Below are 17,370 nucleotides of genomic sequence, written 5' to 3' on the forward strand. Positions count from 1 at the left end.
ACATGTACGTGAACATTAAAATCAGAATGATTTTACCTTTTATTGGCTTTTTCAACTCCAAAAATATTTATACTCTTACCAAATGTGTAACTAGTTTGTACTAAGTGGTTTTTTTAGTAAATGTTAGGGTGTTTACCTTCTTAATTAAAAATCATGTAAGTTCCATCATATCCCAGTGGGGGAAATTTAACCTATAAATGTTCCAGACACTCTGACTGGCCCTCTTCCCTTTGGTTGACAGCAGACTGTCATATCTTAGAGAATCCTTTTGCAGCCATGCAGTGTAAGAAACAGCTTGGCTCTAGGGGCTCCATCTTTCCCTTCTAGGCACACACAGGGTTACTTCCTGACACTCTTAAGTTCTTCCCCAGCTTTTTATTTTGAAAAATTGCACACCTACAGAAAAGTCGTAGGAATAGTCACGTGAACACTTACATACATTTCATGTCTTTGTGTATCTGTGAATGACAGAAACCTGTTCTGCGTTCTACACGCACATGCATGAGCACTTTGCTCTCTTCGCCACCCTCTCTCCCTCCTACCCTCCCTCCCTCCCACGCCCCCATCTGAGAGTTAGACACATGTATCATTTCGTTCTCTGTACACTTCTAAGTATCTTCTAGGAACAAAGACATCTTCCTGCATAACCACTGTATAGCTGTCATACTCAAGACACTTGACAATACAGTAGCATCATCTAACACAGAGTCCCTATTCAAATTTCCCAATTGTATCCCTTATAGCTGGTTGTTTTGTTTTGTTTTGTTTTGTTTTCTCAATAGCTGGTTTTGGTTTGTTTAGCTTGGTTTTGATCTAGTATCCAACTAGGGGTCATGTATTGTATTTAATTGTCATGTCTTTTAGGTTTCCTTTATTCCAGAGTGGTTCCCCATTTCCAGCCCATTGATAGTTGTTTGCAGAATGCCCCTCAATTTGTATTTGTCTGATTGCCCGGCCCCCTAATTTAGAGGGCACATCTGGTCCTTGGATGGAAGGGTAACTGGGGCCAAGGATAACCATGCACACATTATTATTACACAGGCAGGTGATCTGTCATTTTTAAAAAATATATCCACCAAGCTTTTGCTGTTGTTTTGAAAACCTTAGAATTTGCCCAGTGGAAAGTATCCCTGTGTTTTTATTATTATTATTATTATTAATTATTATTATCATCATCATTATTGTATCTAAGATTTTTCTGGGATAGCAGCTTGATGTATTTTCTCAGCACTTCATATGAACCACAGAAATTATCACAATTTATAGTAACTAGTGAATTAGTGCATACTTGAAAGTGGAGGGACAGCTAGAACTAGGAATATCTCCGAGGAAGGAGACAACCTAGAAGAACGGGAAGAAGTAATCTCTTAGGATTGGATTTGACTGGTGGCTCCCTCAACTAAGGACTCTGGTCAAATTCTTTACTTCGCTAAGCCTCAGTTAGCTACCTCAGCTGTAAAGTAAAGAGACTGAAATGGGTACGTGGTGCCCTACCGTGTAAACAGCACACTTTCGTCCCTAGGGACCTTGTGTTTCTGAAAGATTTTTATCTACTAAGTAAGCGGTATTTATTAATTTAATCAACTTACTGGGGTTTTTTTCCTTTTATTCATCAAAGACCTATATTATGCCAATTGTTGCTTCCGATAATTGTGAAGTAACCTGCGTCACTGAACTGACGTGGTATAATTTTATCAAAAAATAAAAACAATATAAAACTTTCACTTCAGCAACTTAATTGCTAGTAAACCTACATTTCCCATTGGGCTTTTTGATAAATTGAATGTAATTCTCAGATTCCCACTACTAGTTGGAATCCATTAAACTTGATCTTCAGAATGATCCCTTTTAGAAAATCAGCCAGAATTTCAGTTCTTCCTGTCTCCAACCAGTCCTTGGGAGTGCCTCCTCCATCTTCATAAGAGAGTGATTATTTGCATGTAGAGTGCTTGACAAAACTGTTTCTCTCCATTCCTTGTGGGTATTGAGAGTAAGAAAATATTGAGCTCTGATTTCTGTTTTGACCCACCACCACAAGAAAGGTATGATCCAGAGGCAAATAAACATACACAGACAAATTTTTTCCTTTATGCAATCTTAAATCAGGGAGCATTATTTTCACCTATGAACTCAGGTAGCAGTTTGTCTCTTTTACCTTTCAAATAAACTTTCCTCAGCTCTCTTAGTGAAATTTATTCCATTTAATTTACTAGCAACCTTCTGTAATCTTACTCAGTAGTGTTACCTTGCTAGTGACTATTGTCTGTGTACCCCAGTAAAAGCTATGAATGACCTACATTTCTTTTAACAATACACTTACAGAATGTCTGCCACTGTTTTAAAAAAAAAAAATTATTGTAGAGGTGTTATAAACCTAAAGTTGTTTTCAACCTTATCCCCCAAATTTAGTCAGCCTAAAACTATGATTCAAAGAGAGCCTCTTAAAAAAAAAAAAAAAAAAAAAAAAAAAAAACAGGGAGGCACCTGGGTGGCTCAGTCGTTAACCATCTGCTTTCGGCTCAGGTCATGGTCCCAGGGTCCTGGGGTCGAGCCCCGCATCGGGCTCCCTGCTCACCAGGAAGCCTGCTTCTCCCTCTCCCACTCTCCCTGCTTGTGTTCCCTCTCTCGCTGTCAAATAAATAAATAAATAATCTTTAAAAAAAAGAAAAAACACAAAGAGAGCCTCTTCATTCTGTCATAAATATTTTACTCAACTACTTTCCAGAATCTCATAGCCTAGCTCCTATATCCTACAGCCTCCTCTTCTAAATGGTGATAAATACTACATTATAACATTTTTGTCTCAAAAAATCAAGAGGCTTTCTTTAGCATTCATAAACTCTACAGGAACAAAGAGTAAAATGGTGATGGGCACTGGGGGAGGGAGGTAGTGTGAGAGAGTTGTATGCCTGGGGAATGAAGTATAAGAAACTTTCACTGGAGGAAAGATTTTTGCTTCTCAAGATTTCATATTAGACTATACATTACATAGCTCCACTGAAAGTTTTTCCTTCTCCTGTGTATCTGAGGTTTTAAGTTTCTGGATTTATTATGGCACCCAGTAGCAAAGCTGGAGTCAAGTGTTTTCAAGGCTTCCATTAGAAATTCCTTTTTCAGAATTTTTTGCTTGACTGTTTCCAATTATATGAGGGAAACTTGGCACATAGGTTGTTGAACTGGATTACTTTTTTCAACATAAAATCTAATTTATTTCAGTTTGTTTTTAATCTAGAGATGGGCCAACAACTCTTCCAATAGTTTTAGAAGATTTGATCATAATTCTAAATAATATGTCTATAAAAAAACAAGAAAAAGAAAAGAAACCACATTTTCCAACTTAATTGTCCAAGGTTTTTTGCAAAATCCTTGTTGAAAAATTTGAGAAATTTATTTTTACAAAGCACATAATTAGACTGCTTGATATCTGTTTGCAGATCATTTCACCAAGTGTAATGCAGCATGTATGAATTGTTGCATGACTGTCAGAGTTCATCTGAATGTTTTTACCATGGATTGTTCTTTCTGTTAGAACATCATCATCCTGAAGATTTGATGTTCCCATCACCATGCATGAAAGAGAGCAAGAAAGCATGATGTGGTGGTCACTTAAAACACTGCTTATAAAATTAGCCCCATCTCTGTTTTTCAAAGGAAACCAACCTGAGGCCCTCCTAGTACACAGAGGTCTAGGACAAGCCTCTAAGCACCAACTCTAGCCCCCTCTTGCCTCCATCATCCTCACATTCTTTGTCAGCTTTTTGTGACATTCCTTTCCCTCTTTTCCCTCTCCATCAACCCTTATTTTTTTTTATCCTATTTTATCTATGAAGAATGTTGAGTCGATTGTCAGGTTTGAGATGATTTTCCATTGTACACCTTCCTAAAGGCCAGACCACATTTATCACTTTGTTGATTTTGATCTTTTATGTCTTAGCACTTTCAGCTGAACAGCCGGCCATCCTTTCCTTCCCACCATTACCTTCTAAAAGTATCTAACTATAGGGGTACCTGGGTGGCTCTTGGTTTTGGCTCAGGTCGTGATCTCAGGGTTGTGAGATTGAGCCCTGCGTCGGGCTCCACGCTTAGCTCTGAGTCAGCTTCAGATTCTCTCTCCCTTTGCCCCTCCCACTTGTGTGCTCTTTCTCTCACTCGCTCTCTCAAATAAATCTTTTTTAAAAAATACCGAATCATAATAATGATTCTTACAGATAAAGCCCCTAAAACTGACACTTGAAAATAATCATTAAAGACTTACAGGTGTTGCATTATCCCAGATTAGGTGTACTCTCAAGCAAACTGACTTTTTATTTAAAGGACCACCTTATTTTTGTTGTTCTCTAACTGCTACTGAAGTTGTATTTGTACCCACCTGTTGCGCATTATTATCGTAAAATACTAAGTCACTTTTCTTGGCATTTTGAAAAGTTTAATCTTCAAGGAGTTTGGGAAAATATTCAAGAAAACATCCACCAGTTAAACCACACTGAAAAGTTTTTGAAAGATGCTTACCAGCCTTCGCCTAACAAAGAAAATTCAAAATTAAAACCTGTTATTTCTATGACCTTGTGTGGCTGAATTGATTATTGGAGCTTAATTATTTGTTAATATCATTAAGTAATTATTACCCAAGTATATATATATACATATATATGTATATATATACACACACATAAATGGATATCTTCTTGAAAATACTAAAATACTTAAAAACAAGAAGAATAAAATGTCAGAGACAACTGTAAATATAAGAAAAGACTTGAAATTATTTGAATAGCATTCTGTCCTTCCATGTCAATAACTGTCACTCACCATTGGGTGGTCAAGCCAAGTAATTCTGGGGAAAGCAGATTAAGTTATATTTTGACATCTAATTATGAAAAAGTGAATATCTTCTTTATTAGACTTATGTAAAATATATTTTCCCTTCATATTATAATTTTTTAAGTGAGTAAAGAGCATGCTGTGGGGAAGAATAGTGAGTGTACTGCTGAATGTGTGCTCAGAACTACTAGATAACGTGTTTTAGACACATAATTATTTTAACATTGTGTTAAGACTGTATCCTGGGTAAGATCCAGGTTCTTGGACTTGTTTATCTTCTGTGTGAGGACAACTAACTGTCCGATGCCAAAATACAATGAACTTTCAAATATCAAAGAGGAAAATTAAGTATTTCAAGTCCTCAGCTGGTTTACAGATGTGTGAGCTTTGTAGTCCATTTTCTGGTTCCAGTAGGGCATTGTGACAATTTTTCCAATATGTGTATATTAGATAAGTTTTGGAAGTAAAATTACTTACTTTAAATCCTGAAATAAGTTTCTGAATTTAAAATTTTTATGTTTATTTTTTTAAAGAAATGAAGTCTAAAACTGAGCTTCACAATTTTTAAAATACTTTTGAATGTAAAACGTATGAAATTAAGGAGCCTTTCTCTGTTGGGAAAGTAAATGTCTTTTGAAAACGGATATTCATTTAGATCCATGATTAACCTTTAACAAGATCTTCCTGTTAAATTCTACATTTGCTTTAATCTCAGTAGGAAAAATACAAACTAGTATTGCAGCATATAGAGTTTCTATATACCCTGTGGACGTTAAATGATCTCTTCCAGCTAAAGGCACATCTGCAACATATTTAAATGCCAGCTTTGGGCATTATTAGTATAAAATGCTAAGTCACTTTTTTTGGGAAATATTTTGAAAAGTTGAAACTCCAGGAGGAAACTCCAATAAATGGTAATCTTATGATACCATTTGTTTCAAGGGAGTGGTAGGAAGATGAGTGGCTGTCTTTCATATTTTTCTCTTAGGGAAAAATAGTATGATCGTCCTCCTTAAAATAAGTATGAAGTTTGGGGGTTGGGAGGATTGCTGTGCTATGGACTGATGTCCTTTTGCACCATCTTTCAGGATGCTGTAAAAGGGTTTTAAGTGCTTATTATCAGTTGTTGTAGAGGAGACACAGGTCCTCAAATTTGAGTCTCCCTTCAAACTCTGAGAGTCTATGAGTATAGAAGTTAAAGAACAATGATTGGTTGGTTTTTTTTTTTTTTAAGATTTTATTTATTCATTTGAGAGAGAGAGTGAGAGAGAGAAAGAGCACAAGAGGGGGGAGCGGGAGAGGGAGAAGCAGACTCCCCGCCGAGCAGGGAGCCCGACGTGGGACTCGATCCCGGGACTCCAGGATCATGACCTGAGCTGAAGGCAGTCGCTTAACCAACTGAGCCACCCAGGCGCCCTGATTGGTTGGTTTTAAATAATAAATCTATCCTAAGTGTATAATAAACTAAAAATCTAGGTAACGTTTCAATGAAAAATTGTGATTCAACCACAGATTTTTTTTCTTTTGCCTTGCATTTTTTTACTCTGTCTCTCTTTCTTAAACACATTGTTGAAGGTCAAACATTCGGGACAATGTAGAAATGATTAAGCTTCATAAACAACTAGTGGAGAAAAGCAATGCTCTTTCAGTAATGGAAGGAAAATTTATTCAGCTTCAAGAGGTACTGTGATCATTTATTTTATTATGGTAATACATAAATACAAAGTTATCTATGTGTATACATAGTGTATACATAGATACGCTATCAAAGATAGTGTTTAAGTTGTATTTTTTAAATAGAATGCTATTAACACTAAAAAGTTATTTTTAAAGATGCTCTTTTTCTTAAATGTGTATGATTTCACTTCATATATTATTTGTAATTTATAACTTAATGACTAAAGAAATAACTGCTTGGACTTTTCATAAATATCTGTGTCATCTCAAAATAAAACCTATTTATCATATATTATCTCATGCCAAGAAAATGTATTTTTAACTCCTTTTATCTGAATTCATATGGGCGCATAGCACTGGTTAGATGTATTTCCATCTATCTTCAATTATAAGCATTTATGAGATATCCAAGATAGATCAAGTTAAAAATACGAGTAATCAGGTTTTGTTCAATGTTTCTTTAATGTGTTCTGTTTTGTCACTATCTACCATTATCACAAAATATTTGAGTACCCATCATGTCAACTATCAGGGTACTTACTTTAAATCTTGACCATTCAGGTTGACAATACTTGGGACTCTTCATCCCGGCTGCCTTAGGACTGTGGCCCCACAGGAATGTGCCATCAGAAGATTCCTATTTATTGGCACTGCATAATTAACATAAGTTCTGGAATTAATGAACTCCAAATCATTCCAGATGAGCAGAACTCATATTAAGCAGTACTTTCTTTGAAGTACTGAGACAAGGAAAGCAGTAAATGGGTGGAAAGCATAGGGTCTTCTGAAACCTAAATTTACTATTGAATTAGATAAATATTTTAAAAATGTATTCTGGTTAGTGTTTTCCCCCCTGATTAAATGTGAAGTAATAACTGCCTTCCACATAAATGTGAGAGTTTATGAAAGAGAGAAGAGGAACTGGAGAATGGAGATAATAGCACTGTCTGCCTATAGGTAGAAGAGGGAGATTAAGAAAACATGGAGCTGAGGGCTGTTTCTAACATGGGGAATTAGGAAAGGAAATAAAAAGCGAGCTTACCTTCTTTTGTCACTTTGACCATTTTGGCTTCCATTTAACAGTGCTGCCAGGTATTTGTTCAAAGCCCTTGTTAGGTCAAGTGTCTGCCACGACACAGGTTCTTCTCCGAGGGATTGATATTGGGTAAAGATTTGAGAGGTTCAGACCAACAGCTTCAATGAATGAGGTAGGAAGCCCAGGAAAAGCTGGTTAAAGATAGCGTGCTCTGATAATACCAAGATTAACAAAAATTGGACTCATAGCCATGTCTCCTTTAAGTGATTGGAGAACTTCAGTAGAATGTAAGTGAAATTAGTTAGCAGATGAGCCATTACATGTTATGGTCGTATGGTCTCTGTGAAAAGACTTTAGTATGATCATCTTTTTATCTCTTAAAAAAAGCATGAGGCATTTAAGAACATACATTTGAATTTAAAACATTCATAAATGCCATTTTAAAAATTAAGAAATTGGGATGTCTGGCTGGTTGGGTCAGAGTGGTGAGTTCAGGCCCCACGTTGGGCATAGAGATTACTTAAAAATAAATAAGTAAAAATAAAAATCTGTTGTAAAAATTAAGAAGACTTCGGTAACTATTTTACTGAATTGAAAATTTCAACCTAATTGTATTAAAACAACCTTCTGTTAGGCTGTTTATGTGCTGTGGTGACAAATCCTTTCAAGTTTGATTATCTATGGTCAGCATTTATTTTGACCCATGTGGCAGCATTTTTAGACAGCATGTCCAACCACTGTAACCACAGCAGAAAGAAAAAAAAAAAATTGCTAAAACTAATTTACTCACTGGTCACTAATCAACCAGTCAAAAACTAGGAGGAAATAAAATAAAGGACAAAAAGTTTGCATTATGTGACTCTGTGCTAAGAAAACTCTGTATTTTTTTTCCCCTAATGATACACTTGGGTCAAGAGTGTCTCCATGGACAAGTAGCACATATACATTGTGAGGTGAAGAATGAATTGTATAATGTGAGCTTTAGGAGTAAATTCACTTATAAAATTGTAATCACTTATTTAATGCAGAATCCAAAATTAATTTAAAAAAGATTCTGTTTTTTAGAAGCAAAGAAGTCTCCGGATCAGCCATGATGCCTTGATGGCAAATGGGGATGAACTAAACAGGCAACTCAAAGAGCAGCGTTTAAAATGCTGCAGTCTTGAGAAACAGTTACATTCCATGACATTTTCTGAAAGAAGAATAGAAGAGGTAAGCTCCGAAAAATTTATTAGCCGTTCCTTGCATTCAAACTTCTCTGTCACTGTTTCGAAAAAGTAAAATAGAGACGTTCCAAATAGTACATTTATTTAAAGATCCTAAACTACATGACAACTCAGTGCCTACAAATATTTACAAATGTGCTGATAACCACTGTTTACCTAAAGGATTGACTCTTGAGGAAAAAGAACACATAACATTTTGCAACTTACCTGTGGAACTTAACTTTCTCAACCTTAACATCTGATTAGCCATTTGAGATACCAAGACCACATTAGACGAATACACATCTGTTTCTGAAGAGAAGTATATTGTGTTCTACAACGTCAGCAGTTCTGTGAAATTATTTCCTTTTTTTTCTAGGAAGTTGTTTGAACACTCATCTCTCTATTATTGTTGCTACTCATGCCTCCCAGCTAGCACAGTCTCTTTCTGTCGTCTTTTAAACTTGTTCTTAAAGAGAATGGCAATGAAATAAGATGCCTACATTCTGTTCTGATCTTTAGAGAATCCTTACTGTGTCTCAAACTAGCATCAAAAGGGAATTATGAACATGGAAATGAATTTTAAGAATACTGACCCACGGGAAAAGGTTGTAACTACAAAATATACTGGTGAATAAAACTTAAACATGAATGCTAGGAATAAATACAGAAAGCTACATTTTAGTCATAAAGCTATGATGGTTATCCTGAGTTTATTTCTAAAAATATTCATTAGGATAAAACAAGGTATACGATTTTATTTATTCATTCATTCATTTAGAAGATGTGCTACTGGATCTTTGTAAATTCCAGGTAACAAAAGAAATTTTGTCTTCAGAGTGAATTGTGATTGACACAATTTGTTTGAACCATGAACCAAAAGAAAAGTTAATCCTTTTATTTTTTATGGGCCAATTGAAAATTAATACAAAATGAATATAATGATGGAATTCATCAGGGAGGAAAGTAAAAAATACTATGTTTCCCAGACTTCACAGCAAACTTTTAACACATTCTTTATTGAGTTTTGGCACATGTCACCATAAAGCAATGCATATGTTTCTACTAAATTAAAACAGAAATATTAATTTCATGTTTACTTAACAACTTGGAAAAAAATCAATGCTAAATTAAATACAGACAATAAAAGTTGACTAGTTAGCAGCTGCAATTTAGAAGTCAAGACTAAAACATCTTAGCCTCCTCTCATGTTATTTTACCCCTGTGTGATTTTATTCGATAATCACCTAATGTGTCATTTTCTTTTCATTTTAGCTGCAGGATAGAATTAATGATTTAGAAAAGGAACGGGAACTTTTAAAGGAAAACTATGATAAACTTTATAACAGGTAAATCATGATTACATGTGTTCTCTCATTCTCTTGTTTGAGATCTTATATATCAAAGCAGTGGGTGTCAGAATATCTAATATTTATTAAAGAATTAGCAATGGATGATTGCAAAAAATATATATATGTTATAAAAGAAAAATAAGCTTTTTCTAGGCATTGGTAAGAAGTTCTTTAAGCTGAGCATTAGTCTATTACAAGAAAACCATATCACTTTGTTGCCAGTAACAATTGCTATTACAATTTATTGAATATAGACTGTAAGCAAGCAGGCCCTGTGCTAACTACTCTTTAATACATTATTATAAATTTCTCACAACAACCTGGAAATGTAGGTAGTGTAAATGCCCATTTTGCAGGCAATGAAAATAAAACAGAATTAAGTAACTTGCCTACACTCTTCAAGGTCTCTCCAAGCCCTGGTCTCTTCCACTGGGCTACCCAGCCTATTAGCTGAGAGTGATCCTCTTAGTGGAAAACAAAGGTGTCCACTTACAATCATCTCTGTTCCTTATAAAAAGAAACATAAGTATCTTTATCTCAAAATAAATTTGTTTAAGTTTACTTATATAAATAATCTCTACACCCAATGTGGGGCTCAAACTCATGACCCCGAGATGAAGAGTCGCACGCACTTCCAACTAAGGCAGCCAGGCACCCCTCAAGATAAATTTTAAAGAGCTACTTCAGTTTAGTTTTTTAATCTACTTCATGGTGATGGTATTTTAAAAATTAAACCCTTCTGATAATGTTAGAAACAAAATTCTATACCGCAGCTAAGCTTAGTTAAGCAGTTCAGATATCTATGTGTATGTGTTTGTGTCTGTGTATACATGTGTATTTTTAAGTCTTTTCAATATATAATAACTGATAAAGGATAAATACAAATTTACATGAAAGTAAATTTAATACATATATTGGAAGATATGTGTTAGAGCTGATATTCAACAGTTGCTTCTATTGATCATATTCTGAAACATCAGAAAGTGGCCATCTGATGTACAGGGACACCTCTTTTTAACTGCATGTTTTGGATGTTTTATAAACTAAATTTACATTTTATAAATTAAGCAAATCATACCTAAAGAGTGCAGGGTTAGGCTTTTATTTATTTTTACTTTGAAAAGATACCTAGATAATTGTTAGACATCATTCCAGTGGCATGGATCATCTATGTTGTTTACCTACTACTGTTGATTATCTTTGCACAGTGGCTCATTATATTAAGAGTTATCAATAGCAGATTCAGACATCAATTAAAATAATACCTAGGGCTTTCCAGCAAGGATAGGCTAGCTAAAAATCTTTATGTGGGATCCACCTTGGACCCCTTCCAGATCATTTGGCCTTATTTGCTTTGTTCTGGCTTCTTTCTCATCAGCCCCGATTAATTTTACCTAAAGCATTTATTATGCTTCCTGTTTTATATTTTCATTTCTATAGAACAATACAAGGTTTATATTGATATATCTAAGTATTTAGTAGTTACGTGTTCGAAAATTCCAAATTTCAGTATGTAGATCACACAACCACTGCATTATAGGGCAGAGAAAATAATGTTATCCCCATATTTTAGAAATGAGGGAACTGAGACTCAAGAAAAATTAAGAAACTTGTACAGATTCACACAGCATTGCTGAGACTCCAGTATAGGACCCAAACCCAATTCTGTTGACTCTAAAACTTGAATTTTTTTTTCACTGTGCTTCACTATCTCTCTGATTTTAATTGCATTGGAAAACTGATTCTGTGGAAGGGAAATGTTCATGGAATAATAGAACTACCATACATCCAGAATTTTTTATTGATTTATATTTATCTTCAACATCTTGTAATTTCAAATAATTTAACATGGTCTTAATACAAGAAAATAAGTGCCATTTGGCCATTACTTATACATTTTCTACTTCCCAATTTGAGGATTTACTGAATATACCTTCTGGGAATAAAAAACATTAAACTTCGCCGGGAATAATGCATAAATGAAATTTTGAGGGAGACATGTTTTTCTCATATTTACTTTATCACCATGAAACTTTATCTCTCCATATTAGAAGATGATCTGAGAGTGTAAATCTGACTTTGAAGGGTTTTTTTAATGTTTTATGCTTGAGCTACATTTTTTTCCTGTCACATTAAAAACAGACTTTGTTATACTGCTTACACTTGAATTTTGTGTGAGATATATGGAAGTAAATGTGTGTAATGAGTGTCAAAACATTTTGTGCCAAAAATAAACTTAATGTCACTTAAGCACAAAACCCAGCAAGCACATATGATAGGAAATAGAACCATAAAATTCTCTAATACAAATTTTTAATATATAATATGTTTGCAGAAGCAGAGTTGGAGAAGCTTCTACAAAAATCATCGTTGTCCTTAAGATTCTTTACAGCTTTTGTGTTTCATGGCACTGTTATTCATCATTGCCAACAACTAGTGCTCATCAAAAACTAAATAAATTTTACTCCCTGTTTGGTTAGTCATAGTGATAGCATGTTTTTTAAAGGAGAGCATTTGTTTGTTATTCAAAATTGGCTAGTTTTCAGGAGAAAAATATGATTTGCAGATTACATTCTCATCTTCCTTTTCCAAATGAAATTTTGAATGTGTTTATTACTTGACATATGGCATATTAGAGAATCATCTGGTAAGATAAAACCCTCATGTTAGCATTTGGTATGAGCTTGTTTTAATATGCGAGAACATTTTTGATACAATGCCAAGAAATAAGTATAACTTTAAGAAATAGTCCATTTAAAAATTCATAATAAACTTTTTGCAGTTAAGTCTGTGTGGTCAGAGAGAAACTTTATACTACAATATTGTAAAGCTATGTCCCATTTTTAAAGTTAGTATAGTTTTAGGGTGGTGTAACTGATGAATACAATAGTCCTTCCACTATAGTATATATGAATAACCTGGAAAACAGCAAAATGTAGGTTTCACCACCTTTGGAACCTCCCTCCCCTGCCTCCCACCACCATCCGATTCAGATTTAGTCAGTTTGGGATAGGATCCAGAGAATCTGTTAGAGGTGATTTTAAAAGGTATTGACTCCCAAAGAGACACTCATCTAATACCTGCTTTTAAAAAAGAGTTGGTCTAGTTTTTGAAGATGGTATTAACTGTTTAAGAATTGGTTTCTACTATGTAAATTGTAGGCATCTATTATCCAGAATTTAATGGAGCTCTGCTGACCACCCATAGACTCTCTGGGCTCCATTTCTGTGAAGTGAGCACCTGTCCCGTGCAATCTTCTAGGAACCATGAAAGCTCATGCGATCAAACGGGAGCACTTGGTGCTTCCCAGAAATCAAACTGAGTACATTTGGAGCATCGTTTTCTTTCAGTACGTGAGATATCCCTATGTAAATACGTATTTAATTTCCATTAGGTCCTAACTAAAGTACCTATGGATTTCTTTGTGGATGACGTAGAGCTTATCCTTCCCTCTCTCTCACATTAGGTTGCCCTTAGACATTGGAATACGTGGAATTTCTTCTGTAAGAAAAAAGGCCTTAGGGTGGAGACAAATTCTTCCACTCTTATTTCTGTCTGATCATGTTGTTGTTCAGCAGTGTGGATGCTGACCCATGACTGCCAGTGGGTGGCCATGCAGTGACCACAGGCACCAGTGGGCATTCGATTGACATTTTCTCACTTCTGCAACAGAATGTAACAATGAAATGTGCACACAGACCAACTGTGATCCCCCCCCCCGTTGTCACTGTAGGCAATATACAAAAACATTTTCATGAATAAAAGGTTCTCAAAGACTGTTCTCATATGCAGATTTAATCATGTACACAGCCTTTACAAAGAAAACGGAGCCAGATGTGGTTCTCCATTTATAGTTACACAGACGGCTCCAAGCATAGAGGAGTACAGTAAATTCAAAAGGAATTCCTCATGAAACTCCAGTGGAATGTAATCCTAAATTTAGAGGGAAGATAGCAGTGGACCAAATTCAGATTGACTTACGCTGATTTACACTAGTATTTTGTGGGTTTGGAAAAACCAGGCTGCTAAATTGTTCTTAATTTAAACACATACAGCTTCTGATGTTTCTGCCAGATTAACTGTTGGTGATCTTTTTGCTGGTACTAATGCTATTGGAACACTACTGTTCCCAATTTTTGGCGTCTGATATGATGTATAATTGTGCCTACTTCATCATGCTAATTTTTTTTCCGGGTAGTACATGTTTTTAATACAAGACACAAACACACACACATACACACACGTGTGTGTGTTTAGTTTACATAATTTGACCAGACACAAAAATTGTATTTGTTCTTTATTTTAAAAAGTGAAAATGTAAAGGAATATTCTTTAATATTTAAAGTGCATACTTTGTTTGGATTTCATGTAAGTTTAGGTAATTGTACCTCTGATAAAATTAACTTGAAATACTGGTATATAGGTCCATGCATTTCTTAAGATTCCATATGTGAAATGAGAACATTGATAGAAGGAACAGATTTCATATTTAGAGAAACTTCTAGAATTCCATTTATTTTTATGTTCATATTATTTTAAATGCAATAAAAATATTCAAAATGTAAAATAGACACACAATTCTTTTCCTTTGAAAGCTATGCCTCCCAGAATAGTATCTCTCTTGGAATAAAACCTCGAGACTAGCTGGGAGCAACATTAAGGGCAATTTTCAATAACAGGTTTTTCTTCCATTCACTTCATCATCAGTACAAAACCAGATTTTATAAATTTTTGTTTCATTTACCAGGTTTAAAACAAGGAGAAGGGTCAAAGCTGCTGATAATTATTCAGTCAAATCAAGCTTCGCAGATAATAGTTTTCTGCTGAAATACAGATCAAGATCAGTTTTTCCAAAACCTGGCTATCACCTGGGGAAGCTTTATAAAACTATGAATTCCTGGGCTCCAGGACCTTCATTTTTAAATCTCTCTGAGTGTTTTCAGTGCAACTGGTCTAGCACCAGTGTTCAGTTTATCAGCACTGGCGCAAATAGATGCTGGGATTTCATCACTAGTAGATTGTAACGAGAGTTTAAACTGCTGCACTTTTACTGAGGAATAACATTTCTGTCTTCATCCTTCTTACCAGGGTGTTCTCGCTGGGTTTTCATCCTAGTCGTGAACAAAGTAAAACTTTGTTCTTAGTCTGTTGTTGCTGTTTGTGTTTTAGGACAAAAACTACATTATCACTACTTCTTCACAGCAGAATTACTGTCTCAACGTTCAGTGTGTTATCATTTCATGGCCAGAATTTTGTGAATGTGTTATTAGCACAGACTCAGTAAAAGTTTCAGATCTTAGCAGTGAAGATCAGGTGGCGAGCCCCTGTTCTCTGTATTAAGAGGGTTTGTATGTGGGAGAGAAGAGTTTTATCTGAAGCCGATGGCTGAGGTTTGGAATTGCGGATTCCTCTGGAGTGTGTACAGTATCTAAATTCCTTTACTAGTCCCACAAAAGCTGCACACTGCCAACTTCTCTGACTGTAGAGCTCTAAATTAAGGCCAGTTCCTTTGCTCATCCCACAAACCCTTTCATGTTTGCTAACCGCAGCCTGAGAAAGGCGCCTTGGTTTCAACAGCAGCAGACCAGCATATGTTTACTTAATTCCTAAGACATGATGACAGTGGTCTCTGTACCACTAAAAGCTTTTCTCTTTCGTATTTTCGGTCGAGGCCGATTTCCAGGCTCTCCTTGCATGTCATGTGTGTTTTTGCAGTGCCTTCAGTGCTGCCCACGAAGAGCAATGGAAGTTCAAGGAACAGCAGCTGAAAGTACAGATCGCTCAACTCGAGACTGCCTTAAAATCTGACCTAACAGACAAAACTGAAATCCTTGACAGATTCAAAACTGAAAGAGGTACACATAAAACAACTACTGAATTATTCATTTCAGACATCTGTGTTACTCCTGGTTATTCACCGGCTCAGTCAGCGCCGACTGTGGCGCCTACTGTTTTGCCAGGCACCTTGCTCCATGTAGGGGACATCGCTTGCATTAACAGCCATCCACTTTCATGAGTTTATTGGTCGCTCAAAATTTCCATTTACTCAGCCTAGCATATACGCCAAAGGAGTTATTTCTTCACCAGAGATACTTTTATTCAGGTTGCCTTTCATTTGTTTTGTTTTGTTTTGTTTTCCTAAATGTCAAGCCTTGCTGTATTCAGCAGTCGACAAGCATTTATTGAGCCACCAGTATGTGCTAGGCACTGTTCGAAGTTCTGGGGGACACAGCAATGAGTAAAACAAAAGCCTTGCCCTCATGCAACATAAATTCAATAGGGAGAAACTGACAATAATTAAATAAATGTGCAACGTGTCAGGTGGCGGCAAGTGCAGTGGGAATGAAAACAAAGCAGCGTAAGATGACAGAGGAGCAGAAGTAGTTGCTTGCTAGTTTTGGTAGGTCGAACAGGGAAGATCTCTGTGATAATTAGATGTCTAAATCTACTCTGTGACAGTGAACTTAAATACCAGGAAGACTTGTCAGGATGTCCCTGTTAAAATAATAATCATTAATAAGTTTCATATACGAGTCACAGATCTCACCCTTCTCATCTCATGGAAATAAAATAATTATAATTAAAGTAGATGTCTGATTTACTAGATTATACACACAAATGCACAACAGGGGAATTGAATTATTTGTTTCAAACGTTGTATCTGTTGCTCATCCACTACATAAACCAAGTGATGTGATAATAAGGTTGCTTCTTTTGAACATTTGCGATTCTGTTGCATGAGAGCATTTCAAAGTTTAACGCAGGCTCAGTTAAAAAATAAAAATTACATATCTTGTCAGTACTCTATATATTGATTTAGATCACAATGCCATATTTTATTAACTATAAGAGAGATTTTTTTTTTTCCCATTTTGACATCTCAAGTTGTGATGCATCTTGTAAATGATAACATTTTAAAATTATGGCCTGACCTTTTTTAATATTTTAAGAAGTCTGAAATCGATGTAGTCTTAATTTCGGTGAAACACATAAGCAGTATTTATCTACCAAGTGATTGAATTTTATGAAAAATTATTTATGAATTTTTCTTGGGAATATTGTGAGTAGAATAAGATGATGACATGATTTGTGACTGGGTGGGTATTTAAAAGTTTTGATGTCAAAGATATATAGTTCCTGACTTTCATGTGATACTTAACAGTGCTTTTGTTTAGTAGCTGCTCAGTAAATACTTGCTGACTGAAGGAAGCAGAAGCGCTCTGTATTCCCTGTTTTCCGAAGACAAATATAAACTGCTCATTCTTAAAGGAAGAGAAAT

The 17,370-nt window shown here is 35.4% G+C and overlaps 1 protein-coding gene across 5 annotated transcripts in view; it reads left to right on the top strand.

The window, feature by feature from the left end:
- RPGRIP1L (RPGRIP1 like) overlaps positions 1 to 17,370 on the top strand; it is a 101,584-nt gene that overhangs the window by 17,053 nt on the left and 67,161 nt on the right. For all 5 annotated transcript variants that reach the window (XR_010408317.1, XM_064581930.1, XM_064581931.1 and 2 more), the window contains exons 7-10: positions 6,397 to 6,502; positions 8,600 to 8,746; positions 10,015 to 10,088; positions 15,807 to 15,946. Coding sequence is in view for 4 of the 5 variants with exons in the window: in XM_064581930.1 (XP_064438000.1) it covers positions 6,397 to 6,502; positions 8,600 to 8,746; positions 10,015 to 10,088; positions 15,807 to 15,946 (467 nt within the window). In the remaining variant the exon portion in view is untranslated. The remainder of the gene's footprint in view (positions 1 to 6,396; positions 6,503 to 8,599; positions 8,747 to 10,014; positions 10,089 to 15,806; positions 15,947 to 17,370) is intronic.

This window comes from Mirounga angustirostris, unplaced genomic scaffold, assembly GCF_029215605.1.
Source record: "Mirounga angustirostris isolate CCGP_5_RB_7025 unplaced genomic scaffold, mMirAng1.0.hap1 SCAF_16, whole genome shotgun sequence".
NCBI classification, from domain to species: domain Eukaryota; kingdom Metazoa; phylum Chordata; class Mammalia; order Carnivora; family Phocidae; genus Mirounga; species Mirounga angustirostris.